The 17648-nt window shown below is 40.1% G+C and overlaps 1 protein-coding gene and 1 long non-coding RNA gene across 6 annotated transcripts in view; one reads left to right on the plus strand and one right to left on the minus strand.

Moving 5' to 3' along the window:
- LOC147318693 (RNA-binding motif, single-stranded-interacting protein 3-like) overlaps nucleotides 1-17648 on the plus strand; it is a 167413-nt gene that overhangs the window by 35262 nt on the left and 114503 nt on the right. Inside the window, exon 1 of one of the 5 annotated variants that reach the window (XM_086310774.1) lies at nucleotides 7553-8828. The exons of 3 other annotated variants lie outside the window; for them this stretch is intronic. In XM_086310774.1, the coding sequence (XP_086166900.1) occupies nucleotides 8754-8828 (75 nt within the window). In that variant the 5' untranslated portion in view covers nucleotides 7553-8753. Of the gene's footprint in view, nucleotides 1-7552; nucleotides 8829-17648 lie in introns of those variants that run through there. One more of the 5 variants, XM_086310773.1, reaches the window with a different exon arrangement.
- LOC147318694 (uncharacterized) lies at nucleotides 1332-8162 on the minus strand. The gene is made up of 3 exons (XR_015131482.1): nucleotides 7747-8162; nucleotides 6546-6589; nucleotides 1332-5980 (listed from the first exon to the last, which is right to left on the minus strand). It is a non-coding gene; the product is annotated as an uncharacterized LOC147318694 (long non-coding RNA).

Genomic DNA, 17648 nt, shown 5'->3' on the forward strand with positions numbered 1-17648 from the left:
TGAAGATGATTTCCTGATTTATTTAGAGGTGCTGTATGTGATTAGTTTCAGGCTGAACATTACATTAGGATTAGACTACCTACAGCACAGTACAGCTACTGCACTAACAGAGTCATGCATTCTGTCTGTCAGTACTTCTCCAAAGCGTCGGAATACTTTAGATAAGATCTTACATTACTTAAAATTCCATGTATTTGGATTAACCAAATCTAACAACTAGTATCTGTTATAAGAAAGACTAGAATCTGAGCTAGTCTGAGCCGACACTGCCCCAGTAAGCCTACAGGCATTTTTGCTGGTTAAAGACAAGTGTTGGCTAGTATCATCCTGTAACATTTCTCAGTATAAACCCAGTCAAAGGCAAAATGACTGTCAATACATTCAATATTGGTGTAGGAAATAATTATTAAAAATTGCATTTATTTTCTTTTTGCTGCAAGCTTTCTCCACATTATCTGACATTACACCAGACACAAAAGAACTTTCCTTGGCAACAAAACAACAATATAATAGCTACATAATGGGGACCCTTGAAATTAGTTTAAAAAAAAAAAATTAAATGAATGGGGCAGCATACAAGTGTTCTAGCCTCTACACATGTTGAAGAAGGATGACAATAAACACAGTAAAAACTACAATGGTGACTACTGCAGCTGCCAAGATGGTGCCAACCTGACTTGTTGATGAAGGCAGTAAGAGTTGGGTATGGAAATACTTTGGTCATCCACCTCAAAATGCAAAGGGGAATAACTGATCCCTAAAAGGAAATATACAATAAACATTAGGTTTAGTAAAGCACCTAAAAACCCAACTACCTGATTTATTCACAGATTTCAAGGTGAATGAGTTTCAGTCAATATCCAGCAACATCCAAATGATCATTCTCCTTATGTTACTGCGAAGTATGCATTTCCATTTAGGTTGGGAAAGCTGGCATTGCAGTTGTAAAGTCAGCTACATCACAAAGGCTATAATATTTGTAATGGCTCATGTCATATAAATGTTTAAGATAATTTGATGTAAATAACTTGTCCTGTAAGCAGAATCTTAGCATTTAAATGGTGTGCTATAACCATGCCATTCATTTAAAAAAATAAAATAAAATAAAAATAATAAAAAAAAAAAAAATTAAATTATTTTTTTAAAATTATTGTTTTGGTTTTTTTTTTTTAATCGAGGATTTTATGTTTAGGTACATGGAATAATATGTATCAAATTGGGTGTGAAAAATTGTGTAATTATACTGGTATTGGTATTGACTGCTAAACTGTCATTCCAACTTACAGTAATACTTACAATACTTACAATATACTCTGGTAGCCCATTGACTGAGTTTAGCACTTAATCTTACTTCTTATCAATACTTTGAGGCAGCGTGTGGCTTTACTTACCTCTGCTATTAAAGAAGTCTTTGAGAATGTGGGAAGGTGTAAAGATTCACTAAATTTCAAGACTTGGATATTAACTTCAAGACATTTTATTTGTATATTCACATTATTTACAATTGTATTTAAAAAACAACAACAACAAATTAATTAGTACATAAAGGAGACCCAGTTGAAATAGATGAGTGGCAAATTAAATCAATGCAATAAATCAGCAGGGAAGTTTTGAATTGCAGGTGAGATGTGTAACTTTTGGTCTTTCCTAGCTGCTACATTAGAGGCTTGAATCAGTCTTTGTGTCCTACATCATCACACAGCAGGAGCAATCTGAGGTATCAGGGGGGAGGAAGAGCAGGTTATTAAACCACCAGCCTTACCTGTGTTTAAGATAAGATAGAACTTTATTAATCCCTCGGGTGGGTTCCTCTGGGAAATTCGATTTCCAAAAGCACAGCACCGACAGAAGTTACAGTTACAGTTGCCAATTCACTTTCTTTAAAATCTTCAGCAGTACTGACAATGTGCAAAAAACAGTTGAGAGAATGTGGCGTAGATGTAAACACACAATGCCAATGATATCATTTCTTTAGGTTTAATTTCTTCCCCTTTGAGTTCCTGGATTGAGGAAACCGTTTATTCTGCATTCTGTGTAGTCCCCATGTTTGTATCTCAGGAGACTCACAATGAGACAAATTTCCTCATGCTGTGTGTGGCAATTGGATGTAATAGTCCATTTACCACTGTAAATCTGCTGTGTGCGAATACCACTGTGTGTGTGCGCGTGTGTGGTGATATCCTGGCAAGTGTTTTTCCTGAATCCTACCAGTGCAGCTTCTGTAGAGGACTATCATCATCATATGACCTCTTGTATTTTTCCAGCTGTATCTGAACTAACATGTAAGGATTTGACTCTTGTTTTTTCTTCTTTTTTTTCCCCTCACTCTCTTTTGTGGCTCAGTGTTTGTTATACATCTGGTGGTCAGTGATGAGAGAAACGCATCCCTGAGACACAGCATGGCCTTTCCTGCTCCATTTACAAACTGCTTTGATGTCTGTTATTTGTTAAACATTGGACTTGGAAAAATCCTTAGAACAATGTCCTTTTTGTTAAGAAATGCAGATGCAGCAGGGACACATTCAGTCTGTAGAAACTGGCTGAGAATTAGATTGTGCTTATAAGTCTGTTTGATATTAAAATTAAGACAATTAACTGGCGTGAACTTACTATAGTAATTAAGGCTGTCCTGTCACTGGATAAGGTAATTAGGAAGCTTTATTCTGGCAGCGTATGGAGTGAGATGTAAAGATTGTGCTGCTCATAATAGAACTATGAAGTTGTGGAGGAATCAATTCCCTCTCTTTCGTAAACTTCAGTGTCAGCAGAATCTTAAGAATTCATGAAACATTCGGTTGGTATGCTACTGATATTACACACATACACATCCCTTGGCTCCTTGTATGCATTGTTTTTTGGCATTCTGCACATGGTGTTGAATGAATGTGCAACCTTACTCGATCAAACACTGTGTGTGAGAGTCTGACAGGGAATGGATGCTCTTTAAAGGTATACTTACATAATTTCTGCTGCTGGCAGTTTCTCACAAATCGCTTGTTTTATTTCCCCAACATAATAAAAATAGTGATTTGATCATTTGAAATGATTCAAGATTGGACATGATGGAATAGAATTCTGTGAAAACTACCCAAAATTATCTGCTCAAATCAGCTTTCCTTTTAATAAAACTGTTGAGCCAGTTTAGTTTCCTAAACTTGTGAAATTGTTGAATATCTGTTGCAATTTTCTTTTTTTATGATTACACTAAAACAGATCAGGCACATTATGATGATCATTAATGCAAATGCTTTTTTTTATTTTATTTTTTTTTATTTATACTACAGACTCACCTGTCTGGTATAGAAAAGTGTTCAGGAGTAACTGTTTGCTCCTGACAGTTGATTTTAGAGCAGAAATCTATGAAAGTCTCTCGATTTGGGGATGTTTAAATGGATCATGTCTAGAGACTCCTACGCACACAGCAATAAACTACCCTTCAAGCCTCATTAACATTTTGTTAAACCTGGATTGCATGAATCATCTAGAGCTTCTTTATTATCCTTCGGAAAGTTTAAGTGTTTAAACTGTCTCAGATGCCTTGTTGTTTATGGACAAGTGGTGTTATTAAAATATGAAAGTTGCCATTCGCACATTAAAAAAGACTTTGAGGCCTCTTCCTTTGAGTGTGAGGAAAAAATGAGTGTGAGAGTTGGTGATGCTGCTTTAGCTTGGATAATTTGATGTCCTGCTTGCCAGAATGGTTGCCATGGTTAATGTTACACATGTAATGTAGGCAAAGTCCAGCACTGTTAAAGTTTAAAGCAACTATAGTAAATATGACCTTTTGAGCCTAACATTAACAGGTGCTAGCATGCTGTAACAGTAGAGGGATGTCAATGTTAGCCTTCAGCTCAGAGGAATATTGTTTCTAAGCCTCATAGAGCAGCTTGTATGGTTATAAAAATATGTGGCATCATATTTTAACTTAACATTTTTTCTTTTTAATTGAAGAGTGTGTGTCAAAGCAGGAACCTGTTTTCTTCATGCAAAAGAGAAATCTTGATGGTTTGTACTTGTGCTTAATTGCTTGTCGGCTAATGACTTCAATCTGAGTCACTTGTCTCCCATTTCAAGTACATCATACACACTGTAAGATGAGCAGCCATTTATCTGATGACTTACTACCTTCCAGGATTACTTTGGGTTGAAAAGAATTTGATTTTATGGTTAGTAATAATTTACTGTAATGAATAATCACAGGTTCTTTAGAAGAAATATAGTCTAAAACTAAGTGGTTGACAGTATATAAGCAAATTTGAAGACTAAACCATGCAAAAACAATTCTTAAACATCACCTACATTTGCACAAAAACACAATTGTAAAGATCAAGTTATTTTGATTACCTAACACTCTTATTGTATTGAAATAAATGTATGCACTCCTGATGACACATTTGTTTCAGAAGCAGAGTAAACAAGCTCAATTTGTCAAATGGTTAACAAGGCAGATGAAAGGGATTTACAGTGCTGAATTCAGGCTTGCCTACGGGCACGATGAAAGGTTAGAACTGTGTTGCACACTTTGACTCAGACCTGCATTCACACATCAGTGCTAAGGTAAGACCGGTAAGATTTTCCTCAATTAACTCTTGAAAACCCAGTTAGATCCTAATAAGAGCTTTATTTGACCAAGCGGTTCTGAGGACTACCTGGTGGTAAATACCCACTGGGGAAATTCCCTGGAAACATTAAAAAGGTTTGTTACCTTTTTAATGTTTGTTTTTGCGTTGCTGAGAGAAATTGGATGTTATAGCTGGCCAGCAGTTGGTGATGCAGCATAACCTCTTCTTTTATTTCCTCATTATCCAGTTTCACCCTCTGTTTTCTTTCTATGTTGCTTCCCTGTGTGGTGGATGACTATAGGGGAGTTACGTGGAATTGGTAGTGAAGATTTAGAATATTTCATACTGGGTCAAAGTTGCCCTTCATTTCATTTATTGTATACACACTCCACAAACCTTGGACATTAAATTTGTTGTGTTTTTCTTCCATTTTTAAGGACTGTGTTAAGAGCTTTTGTTAACATGGGTAATATGTTGGCAGTGGCTGCTGGAGCTGCATCAGTGTGTTCAACCAGTCACCCTACAATTAAATCTGTACCAATTACACTACGCCTATGTCAGTAAGAACTCATATTTTGTAGCTTCTCTGTAGTAAGAGCTAAAAGAGGACAATAAACTGAGTTCTAACACTACAGTGGTCTCTAATTCCTGCATTTTGGACACGGGACACAAGAGAATAGTTCATCCAAAAGTCAGAATTATAAAGTTCTCCGGGTTCAGAAGTGCATAAACTCTGACCTGAGTGTGCTTGGTCCACAAAAGGCTGTAAAGATCATCGTTATCAGTGGTATAGAATTTTTTACCCATCTCTTATATATGGAGCAGTGTTTATGTTCATCCCCTGAAGATGTCTGTACATAAATGTTGCAGGTCTGCTGCTAAGGGCGGTGGGTAGATTCTTGGCATCTTTACTCTGCATGTCGAAGTATCCTAGCGCAAGATGCTGAACTCAATTACTCCTGATGCATACGAACAATGAGTGTGTCTGAATGTTAGGCGTAGAAAAAACAGTCCTTGTTTGTCCATTTCTTTTTGTAGCATGTCCTTATTTAGGCAAGAAGCATGGTGTACCAGCCTTTAGCCACTCTATCACCAGTCTGTTGCAGGGGAAAACTGCATGAATGCACGTGTCTTCACAATTTTGACGTTAAACAGCCCAACACAACAGTTTGTTTCAGGGTGACTTACAGCACCACATATCAACCAGTTACCTCAAGATTCTTAAAAGTAGAGATGGTGTCTGTCTTCCAAATCCAAACTGGAAGCTGGTTCCACAGAAGAGAGGCCTGGAATCTGAAGGCTCTACCACCCATTAAACTTGTAAATATTGAGTATCTAAGGCCACGGGTATCCTTAAGGTGAAGAAAAGCAGGAGCATAAACATCATTTTCTCCTCTTGGGTTTTCCACTTTTGTGAACTATGGGGAAAACAACGAAACAGGGATTGGTTTGGTCAATAATATTTAGTAATTTCAAGGACCATTTCACTTACATAGTCTTTGGTCGAGAGCCATGTTTCTCAAACATTATGTTAGTAGTAGTAGTAGAGACAAGTGTTGCTGTCTTTACCACTACTGCCAAAAAAATACTCTGTGACAATGGGAATAGTTCAACAGTCAGTTTTAGTAAAGTACGTGAAGTTTCCCTTTAAACCAGAGAGGGAGATGCTACAGTATATTTTTAAGGTGAAAAATATAATTTTGGTTATCCAGTTTTGCTTAACTGGTTTGTCCTGACCAGTATTGCTGCTATTATGAAAACCTTGTATGGTCAGAAGCTGTTATGTAGGAAAACGGTTTCATCTTCAAAAGATGTTCAAAGAATAAAGTTATATTAGAATTTCAGAGCAAAACTCAGTATAGTTGTTACAGTTTGGTTTTTGCTGAAAATGTGACTTTTTATGACTACAGTGAGTGTAAACTAAGGTAGACCGGCCGAATGTTATTTGAGTTAACTGACCAGAGCAATGACTTCTCTACTCACCAGATTAGCTCGACTTGCTTATAACTTGCACGACTCACTCAAACCTGTGGAGAGTGGTATGAAAAAATTAATGTACATGTAGGCATAGTGACAAATGGCTCTTAGAGGAGCCCACAATATTAATGTGTTTTTGCATCACAGGCTGTAAAGTAGTTTAATTGCCCACAAGAAATGAAGCTCTTATCTAAGAGTTTTCATTTATGCTTTCTGTTCTTGTGCCCCCTCTTTCCACTGCAGTGCATTGTCTGCCAACCCTTGTATCTTTCTTTCTCACAGAGAGCTGTAGTCAGAGGGCAGAGCAGCCTTTTCATGCATGGCTCACTTTGCTTATGTAAGAGCACTACTTAAACCTGGTTACATCACATAACAGGCAGCACTGTGTCAGTGGGTCACTGTGCCATACAACCACTGAACTACATACACCCTCCATGTCGGGCCCTTTTGCTGACATGTGTGAAAGTAGCATTGCTGTGTGCAGCAAGGCATCCTGTGCAGTTTGGAAGGGACTGTTTTAAGCTTATAAGCTTTTATGTATTAATTTATCTCTGCTGGTTATATTAGATAATCTCAACAGTCTGTTTAAACCAGGATGGCATTAATTAATCACGTACATGTAGTGAAAAATGACCATTTTGCTGCTCAATTGTTGCTGCACCTGTAGGGTGCCAGCAGGGGGTCCTCTGTTTTCCAAATATTCTTTATGTATCCTCGTTGCACTCTTCACTCCAGCTCACACCGCCACCCACCTCCACCTTTCAAGCTGAGCAGCCCTTATCGGTCTTTCTTTTTCTCATTCTATTTAGCACAAACACACTCACAAGGGCTTGGAAGAGGGCAGGACCAGCCACTCCCACTGTTCTATAGTTCCATCATAAACACAGAGGGCGAGAGAGCCAGACAGCGAGAGGAAGAGAGAGAGCGAGGGAGGAGCATAGCTGCGCTGAGCCGAGCCCCTCTATGCCTCAGCACGCACAGTGGAGCAGACGCCAACAGCCACACAAACACACTCCCCTCTCAGTTACATGCACAGTCACACACATACCGCACGCACACACCACCACCTCCACCACCGCTGTTGCCGCCACCACTTCCACCACACACACACACACAGTGACGGCTGCCAGGCGCAGTGGGAAGCAAGCCGTCAGGGAGTGAGCTTGAGAAGAAAGAGAGGGGAAGAGAAGAGAGTTGGAGGGGGCACCTTGTGGATCAGAAGGGATTTTCCTCTGTGTGAGTGCACGTCTGGATAACGCCATCTGCTTCTTCCTCAGCTAGAGGAGTTTTCACCACGGCTTTTTCTTTTTGCTCATCCTCCACGCCGGGCTTCAGCAGTATCTACCTATCTATCCCCGGAGCTTAACAAAAGAGGGAGGGAGTGAGGAAAAAAAAAAGGCAGTCACAGCTTCAGCTCTAGACCACCCTCTCTCCTCCTCCGCCTCCGCCTCCTCTTCCTCCTCCTCCTCTTTTCTCCCCAGCTCCACATCCATGTGTGAGTTCATCGCTGATTTCCCTGTCTTTTAAGGATAGAGAAGAGGACAGCGTGTGTTCTCCAGGATACAGCCGAGCTCCCAGAGGGATCAGGGTCTCGTCTGGTACACAAGAGGGGGAGGAAGAACGAGACAGGGAAACGGATACACAGGAAGAGAGAGAGAGAGCTGGAGAGAGACAAGAGAAAGACACTGGAAAGCAAATTAAGGGGCATGTTCAGGGCAGCACAGAAGAAGAGTGAGTCAAATTTTTAGAGCGGAGTGTGCAGGGAACCGGCAACCGAAACCCAGCCGTTCATCCCTCCTCCTCCTTATCATCCTCTTCTTCTTCCCTCTGCTTTCCCCCCCCCTCTCAGTCAGGCTTTTCAATTCCCTCTATTGTTTCCCGTATTTCTGCTATCCTTTCATATCTTCCTTTCCTCACTCCACACCTCCTTCTCCCCAAACCTCTTTCTGCTGCCACTCCGGAATCTCTTTCCAGACCCACGCAAGGAATGGTTCTGTGAGATTCCCTTTGAGCTCTCAGACAAGTAGACGGACTAAAATCTCAAGCACTATCTGTTCTTCTATCCATTCCTCCTTCTGCGCGTGTATCACCTTCACCAGTGAGAGGAGAGCGTTCTCTCTTCATCCCCCACTCTTGGAAGCAGTCATTTAAAGAATTCAGGCCATCCCCTCGGAAGTGATCAGCCTCCAGGACCTTCAACTGGATTCCAGCTACATGGGAAAACGTTTGGAACAGCAGCCAATGTACCCCCACTACACCTACTACTACCCCCACTATCTCCAGACCAAGGTAAGATGGTCAGCAAGGTTTGACTTATTGCGTTTCTGTGTTGCAAATGTAGATCAGCACGTCGTCTTAAAACTGTTGCAAAATTGCACTCTTCAACTCCCCTGTTAAAGTTTCGCCTTCCATATCTTGTATCTCTTTAAATCTTTCCTAACCAGTGTGAATCAGTCCAGAGTGTCGAAGTTGTTGCCCCCCCCCCCCCCCCACACACACACACACACACACCTTTGTTGGGTCACGTTCCTAAGTCTGTGCATCAGGATCCAAAGAGTGATTGTGGCATATCTCAGGCGATCATTCTTGCCTGTGTTTTACAAAACCAGCAAACACTGAATGACGGTAAAACGAGCATCAGTGTATATATGCTGGGATTGTCTTGGAACAGAGCGTGCTAAATAGCACTCTGTCCCTTGTTCCCCCATCTGCCTTTAAGCTGGGAGATATTGATGTCACTCAACTGGATTTTTTTTCCTTTTCCAGCTGCGCTGAGTGCTTGACCCTCTCCTCCCTTCTCTGACCCCACCAGCTCCAAGTTCAAGTTCAGGGCAGGAGGCCCATCCTTCCCTCAATCCTTATATTCCCCCCTACTTTGTCCCCCAACCCCCACCACCCTGAGAACTCCACCCTGTACCCCTCCCTTCTCTGGCAGTCCCTAGTCCATGCAACTCACCCATTATGATATGTTGTGGAAATGATTGATGGAACCTGATTTACTTCTCGGATTACCTAGAATGCAGAAAAACAAGCTCAGTTTATTTATTTTTTCCCTCCGCTTTGTCAGTTTGATCCCAGTATTCTCACGCTCGCATAGAATGCATACACAGAGCATCTTGATAAATTCAGTTCACACATGCACGCACTGACATGTACTGGTTCTTCTACCACCGAGAAGGCAGAAAATGGGTTACGAAGGGCCTGATCGATAGCTCCTGCATCATATCACCCGCCATTCCCTCTGTCTGCTCTGATTCGTGTGTGTGTGTGTGTGTGTGTGCGACTGTCTTTTTTTTTTTTTTTTCTTTCTTTTGTCATGATAGTAAATATGAGGAGTTGGCAGGTTTGCTGCAATATTTAGTAAATATGTACATGTCAGTGGGCAAGAGCGATGGTGAGAGAGGCAATGAAAAAGTGTGGGAGTAGAATGCTATGAGAATAGAGAGATCATGTTACTGGTGGACAGAGTGTGGGAAGAACAGGTAAGAAAATTATTGCTCGGCTGTTAAAAATATGTTGAACTGTGAGCCAAGCAAAAACTGCACAGTGCGATTGCAGGCCAACAGCAACACGTTTATGTGGAGTTCCAGACGCTGTTGGTCGAATTACCCTCCCAATTACCGCTTTCCTGCGCTCATTCTCAGTAAGCATCTAGAGAAGTCTTGATGCAGGTTATAGAGGATTTACCTTAAAATACCCAAATGACTCTCTTACTAACAAAATAAAAAGCAAAAGTGCAAGTGTCCATTTGAGCACAAAATATTGACCACAAAGAATAGAGACTTTAAAAATTTTCTAGTGTTTCTCTTGCGTCTCAAAGATCACAAGTGCGTGTTGGTCTGCTTTCATTTTGTAAATTGAAATGGTTCCACATGGAAGACTTTTTTCACTGCTCGTTAACTTTTATATTGCATGCCTCACTGCAACAAGTTGTGGACAATTACAATACAGCTCAAAGCTGGTGGAGTCCACTAAACAATTAGACTTTTTGAGGCTCTGTATAACTGAAACTGATCAACCAAAACATGTCTTAACTAGCCAAAGTATCAACTTTGAATTATCTGGTTGATCAGTATACTAATGCAGGGATGGGTAGATTTTGTTCATGTTCACATGTTGGGCACATGAACTCTAAGAAAAGGGTCATCTCACAATGACTAAAAGGTATTGTAGTCCAAGGCTTCAATACTTCCAGTTTTAGCAGCTATTTGGCTTCACCATATGAAGTCTAAGATTTTTTTCCTATTTAATTAAGGGATGCGTTTACAGATGACACATGCAGATTGTATTTGCAGCGTGTCGACATTACCCACTTATCTGCTGATCTCAGTGCTGCACACATTCACATCTGGGATCTGTCTGATGTTTTTAAGAGCGTGCTCAAGACGAACAAACAGAAGCTGAGAACTGTTTGTTAATGCACATCTGTGATTTGCTTGTAATAAACGTCTTCAATGATAAGCGCGCCTTTCTGTTTGCTAATTTGCACCAGAAAATTCACGTCTGCTAGTAGAGAATATGAAACATGTTGTTTTTAATTTTCCTTTTAATGGAAGAAACTTAAAGGCTATAGATGGTAATTGTCTCTTGGCACTCTTGTTTATTTTTTTTCTTAAACCGGATGGGGGGGAACAAATTATTGAATTTATCATCTTAACAAACCTTTTTTTTTTTTTTTTTGTCAGAATGAGTTTTTGACAGTGTTCATTTTGTGTTTAAATGCTGTGCATTTACGCTTGTTGTTATGATTGAAGAAAATTCACGTTGAACTTAAAAGATTACTTTTTAAATTCTGTGCCGATATCTAGCATATCTGTAAATCTGGAGCCATCAAAATAAAACTGACTGTGATTTGTTGCTTTATTACACCGTACTATGCTGCATGAACACGTAGGTTAGATTAACTTCAACACTTGATGCATGCCCGTTTTACGTGTACAGATGTCACTGTGTCACACTGCTGTGGCTTGTTCTATTATTTATCTCAGTCAGTTCAAGGTCATCTCATTTCTCACAAGTATTTGCAACAGGCATCTGACTGAAACCATCACTTCATTCCTCACACTCCATCCCTCTCTTCCACCAGACCTCTCTCTGCTCTCAAGGTCATATCAAATTGGATCCTTCCTACCCCAGAGTACACTCGCACTGCAAGCACAGCTGAAAGGGTGTGTGTTCACGTATGCATTCATAGACAAATAAAACCAGTATCCGTGACTGTACATGAGCCTGCAACTTTGTCAATTCATGTATGAGCGTGAACTGAATTTATTTGCTCACTTTTGTGTGGATAAGTGTGGGCGTGTTATCCTGTGTGAGGTAAAGTGACTCTGTGTGTGTGTGTGTGTGTGTGTGTGTGTGGCCTCTGAACAATGAGTCGTCCCCCTCGTGCCTGACCCCTTTTCAGTGCAGCTTGCTGTCATTAAAGCCCCCCATGTCCCAGAAGAACAGTCTCCTTAGAGTGTGCGTGCCCGCACGTCTAACTCTCCATAGAAGTTCAGGCTTAGTTATGAGTCTATATGGACCTTGACAAAAGCCTTGTGTTGGATCGGCTCTTCTACTCTGACTTATATCGGGCAGGGGTAGAGGATTGTTGGGTGGAAATGTAGCCGTGCAGGTATTTTTCTGGCTTCTTTCCTTTGTGTGCAGAGAGACTAAACTGGTAGTATGTGTAGTATGTATTGTGTGCTCTCTTCGTTACTTTCTCCTAATTTACAGATATCTTTTTCCGTTTCTTCCCCTCTTTTTTTTTTTTTTCCCTCCTACTTTTGCTAACTGATCTGATGGGCCTCTTATTAATCTTGATTCCAGCAAGAGGAGCTTCTCCCTTTCTGAAAATCAATTGCGCGTGTGTGTGTGTGTGTGTGTGTGTGTGTGTGTGTGTACACATGAAGTTTGCCTTCGCTGCCCTGCAGTACTAGTCTTTAAACCTACACACTTCCTCACTGTCATTAACACACATGCACCACCTTCACATAGAGGCAGTTATGAAATGGCTGGCTTAAACTAACAACGGGGCAGATGATGGCTGTTAAACGGAAATTTACTCTTGCTCTGCTTCCATAATGGGCTATAGGTACAGTTGGTGTACATTAGCAGGGTGTGGGGAGTGATAGCATGGCCTCTTGCGTGAGCCCAGTGGCCCTTAATCATGGCTGTAAGAGGGTGTGAGGGGATCAGGGTGAGGGTTAATGCACAAGTGCAGCTGCACTGTTAGATTCTGTGTGATTTGTTAAAATTTAACCTGTGTGTGTGTGTGTGTGTGTGTGTTGTTGCTGCTGCTGCTGCTGCTGCTGGAGGGACTAAAGCTCAAATCTGCCATTCTTGAATATGAGCAATGTTTTGGATTTTTCTGATTGCGCTTGTGAGCTGGTTTCATTTGCTTTATTTTCTATGCTTGTTGTATTGCTTAATAGTTACAATTATTTAATGAAAGGATTTTTTTTTTTAAAGAAATGAAGACTGCAAAAATCCCTAACAAAATGTGCAAAGTATTTTAGCTTGTTATTATTGCTGTAATTTCCTGTGTGTTTTCCTTAGGTTGTGGTGGTGTCACTGCAAATTTAGCAAAAACAACAAACTGACATCTCTCCTGTTTGAGAAGAGGAAACATGGCATTCATGACACACGACTTTTAGTTTTGACAAGGCAAATTTTCTTAACTTCGTGTTACATACCTTTTAATCTGTTACAGTGTAACAATATTAAATTAGCTCTATAACCTGATGGAGAAAGGCAAGGATTTCTTAAATCAATCAAGATGAAGTGCAGGCTTTCAGCTTTAATTCAAATAGTTTACATCAACCTTTGAGGAATTACACCCATTTTTACACACAGGCCCCAATTTTAGAGGCTCAAAAGAAACTCAACAAACTAATATCATTTTAAAAGTAAGATTCTTTCTAATACTTGGATGAAAATCCTTTCCAGACAATGACTGCCTGAAGTCTAGAACCCACAGATATCACCAAATTGTCTGTTTCCTCCCTTAATATGCTGCAAGGCCTTTTAATGCATCCACCTGCAGTTGCTGCTTGTCTTTTTCCCTTCAGTTTTGGATTTAATAGTAGAAAAGCATGCCCTGTTGGTTGAGATCAGGCGACTGACTTGGCCATTGAACAATATCCCATTTCCTTTACCTTGAGAAACTCTTGGGTTGCTTTTGCAGAATGCTTTGGGTCATTATTTGTACTGCTCGATCTGGCTCAGGAGGTAGAGAAGGTCGTCTATTATTCGGGAGGTTGGTGGTTTAATGTCTGGTATCCTTAGGCAAGACTGAACAAGTTCATCCTGATGCCTTCATCAGAGTCTAATTATTGGATAGAAAACACTTAGGCATAGAAAAAAGTGCTTGCATGAATGGGTGACTGAGGCTTGTATGCAGTAGAGTAGGAAAGCGCTATATAACAACCAGTCCTTTTATATTTACAGTGTTCTATTATTTTTGCAATATTTGGCTGAACACGAGAGTGCAGCCCCGTTTGCTATCATCAGTTACCAGTATACAGTTAGTGGCCTGGTTCAACTGGCAGCTATACATGTCAATGCCCCATAACACTGTCTCCACCATCTTTGACAGTTCATCATCCAAAGCATATCATTGTTTCTGTCCTTGTCCATATCAGTCTTCCCATCATTCGCTTCTCGTGTTGCAAGTAAATTTAGATTTTAGTTTTTTTTTTTCTCTTTTAGTCTCCAGTCCTTAAGATCGAATGCATTAGCCAGCTATCTATGATAATTGTTAAATGGCAGGCTTCTTCTGCCCACGAAACTGATTGTCATTCATTGTTCAGTTAATTGTGAGTCTTTGGTGGTGTGCAGAAGCAAAACCACAAAATAATTGTGCATTCCAACAATTTATGGACCTAACTTTTTACCTGCACACTTCCAAATATAAGCCAGCACTCTTGCTTGTCTTCAGTTAAAATGCAGAAACTTTCGAGTCTTTCTCAGCTCCCCAATGTTTTCATTTTGCTCATCTTTTTCGTGTATAGCTGTTTGACTACGCAAATGATTTTTGTCTCCGTATGCATGAATTTGCTAGTGAACTTTGATCTTTATCCATCATGCCTCTCTAACTATAGCAGCTATTCATTTTTTTTTTTTTTTTAAATTTTAATCTTTGCAGCTTGTGGTGATGATTGACTGAGGATGTGAATCTTTGATGATAATCACTAAGAGGGAGATAAGAGAGGCTAACAGGAAAAAAAAGTCATATTATCAACCAGCTAATCATTAGTTTGCTGCAGATCAGTGTGCTAATATGCTCAGCGGCACACAAGGAGCTTTAATTAGGATAATGAGAAACAGCATTTAGTTGATATCAAAGTAATGACACATGCGGACATGCCTGGACATCTAAATAGAATATTTTGTCCCTTCAAAAATGAGCTTTTCACATTCAATTACTCCCCATTATGCGTTAGATAAATGTGGTCAGTAGTTGGCTTTGTTGTGATGAGTAAACCTCATAAAGGAAGGAGGGAAACGGAGCACACAAAACATGCCTGACCTCTTTTCGGCTTAGCTCGCTGTCATTAAAACACCCTGCATTGTGTAAACACAAAGAGAACATTAAAAATTTGATTAACTCATTCACCCATCATCCATTTCACATAACCTTCCCCCTTCTTTCCTCGTCTCCTCCCGAGCTTCTGTTCCTCCTCTTGTCAAATATAAAGTACTTCGTCTTAGCAGAAACAGCCGCCATAAATTATGCAGCACACATCTCACACACACAGAGACGCTGAAAAGTGTGTGTTTAGTGTGCAAAGTAAACAGAGGGTATAAGCTTTATAGCCTTGCATGCATTCTGCTCATGCCCTGTTTCTTCTCACACATCTGCCTGCCTGCATCAGTTGTAGTTTTACAACCGGCAGTATTATTATGTGCATGTTGTTTAAAGACCCAGCTATTCTGTTTAGATTTCAACTCTGATCTCCATAGCATCGCATGCCAATGAAGAGAAGAGAGAATGGCCTTATGTTGCCGCCTTCTACTCTCCCTCCTTTTTTTTTTTTTTTTTTTTTTTTTTTTTTTCCCTCTCTCTCGCTTTTCCAGCCCCTATCCCACTGTGTTCTGGGCTCTCTCTCTCCCCTTTCCTCTCTCCTACCATCTGTTCAGTTTGCTGGGCCTGGGTAGTTTTTACTGCTTAAAAGGGACTCTCCTAACCACCCATATATGTCCATTTATTATTCTCCGTGGGCTGTTCTATTCTTGTCCCAGTACAGTAGTGGTTGCTGACCATTGCCTTACTATGTTAAATAGGAATGAAAAAGCTTCAGTGGGTCAGCTCATGCACAGAGGGGTGAGAGAAGCTCACCCCTGCCAGTTTTGTAATAGAAAAATATGTGCAGGAGGGAAGGAGAAGGCAGGATAGAGGCAAAAAAGGGATGTGAAGGAGACATATCAAAAAGAGAACAGATGGCTGTAGCAAAAAGAATTCAAAAGAAGAAAAAGAAGAGATAACGATCCAAAGGGAAATAAAGAGCGACGCTGTGAAGGAGACAGGAGTTGCAGGCTCAGTCAAGGAATAATGGTGCTGCTGCATTTTTAATAGTTGGCCACTTTGTAGTGACCCTTGTCTAATGGATTCTCTGCCTCTTAAAAGCTCCTGTCAGAGCCCTCTACCTCTAACGGTTACACAATGGAAATTACTGAAGGCTCCAACAGTCCCCAACACTTCCTGATAGAATAATAATATTGTCTGGCATCAAACATAATTCCAGTCCACAGATTTTTTTTTTTTTTTTTTTTTTTTTTTTGGGGAAAAATATGTTCCGAGTTAAATTTACTTGCAGGAAGCAGAAACTAAAACACTGAGGGCTTAAGAAATGTCCAAGACTCGCACTGATATTACAACTCTTTGAGACGAACAGCTCTGGCCGTCACTTTGCTTCCTTTTAGAACACCGCTAAGTGCCTGACAAAGACTTTATTGGTGAGGTGAAAAGGGAGAGACACAGAGCACAACCTCTAGCTGTTAGCTATTTTAAGTGTGTGTGTGTGTGATTCAGTGTACAGACTATGGCCCCTGGCCATGAGCCTGATCTAGTTTGTAGAGATGGTAGATACTGTTCAGGTCTTCACAAATTACAGTGGGACAGCTCCAGATTTGCATTTTATGGCTTGTGGCCTAGAAACCTACTGTAAATACAGAATGTTAATAATCCTTAACGGTTTGTGAACAGATGGAAGGCTAAGAAATATGATGTGTAAAAAGGAAAACTTTTAAATACTTTGGTTAACATAATTTTGTTTTTCATAGAAAGAATTTCAGTTTTTGCAGTGGTCAGTCAAATGCCAAGTGTTTCAGTCAGAGCTAAAATAATACCATGTGTTGTGTTTTAAAGATTCTTGTAGAGCATTTAGTTGACTGGTCAAGAGGCATTACATCAGTGCCCCTAAAGTACATTTGGTGGAAATATGATCACCATCATTTCTGAGGTGAAAAGTTTAAGACCTTAAAAACTGCTAATGGGAAAAAAAAGTGAGTTATGAAAGAATCCTGGACACTTTGGTGTAAACCTTCAGCCAACCTGCACAAATTGGAGGAGAGCAATAACAGCATGACTTTGAACTGCAAACTAACTTGGCTTAGTCTCAGAAGTAGAAATATTAACTTTTATTTTGAAGACCAAGTAAAGTACAGTGTTGTGGCTTCATTGCTTCATCTGGAAAAGAAGAGGGAGATCTGCAACCTCAACAAAATTTATATGGGGATCTAATGCTTCAGAGGTGCTGTCGGAGGGAGGACATGGTACCTAGTACTTTAGCCACAACTAACATATTAGGGTGCTGCTACTTTGCTAATTCAAGATCATTTGTATGCCTTGGCATAAGATGAATGGGAAAAGCTTAAAACACTGCAACATATTCAGTATCCTTAAAAGTTGCATGCAGGAACATCTGACAAATAACACATTAAAAGATTTTTCTAGCTATCTGAAATTGGTTATTCTTCCTGTTTTCATGTCAAAGCAAGAAAATCATTCAAATTATAATTTTTTTGTATTTCACAAAACATTATGAAACTTACAGCACAGTTGTGGTTCTCTTTGGCATTCAACCTACATCCTCCTGCCTATGATCAAATCACAGCTGTACATTC

The sequence above is a fragment of the Aulonocara sp. 'chitande type north' Nkhata Bay genome, linkage group LG11 (assembly GCF_057382095.1).
Source record: "Aulonocara sp. 'chitande type north' Nkhata Bay isolate Kocher_YH1m ecotype deep benthic linkage group LG11, A_spYH_male_GT1.1, whole genome shotgun sequence".
Taxonomy (NCBI): domain Eukaryota; kingdom Metazoa; phylum Chordata; class Actinopteri; order Cichliformes; family Cichlidae; genus Aulonocara; species Aulonocara sp. 'chitande type north' Nkhata Bay.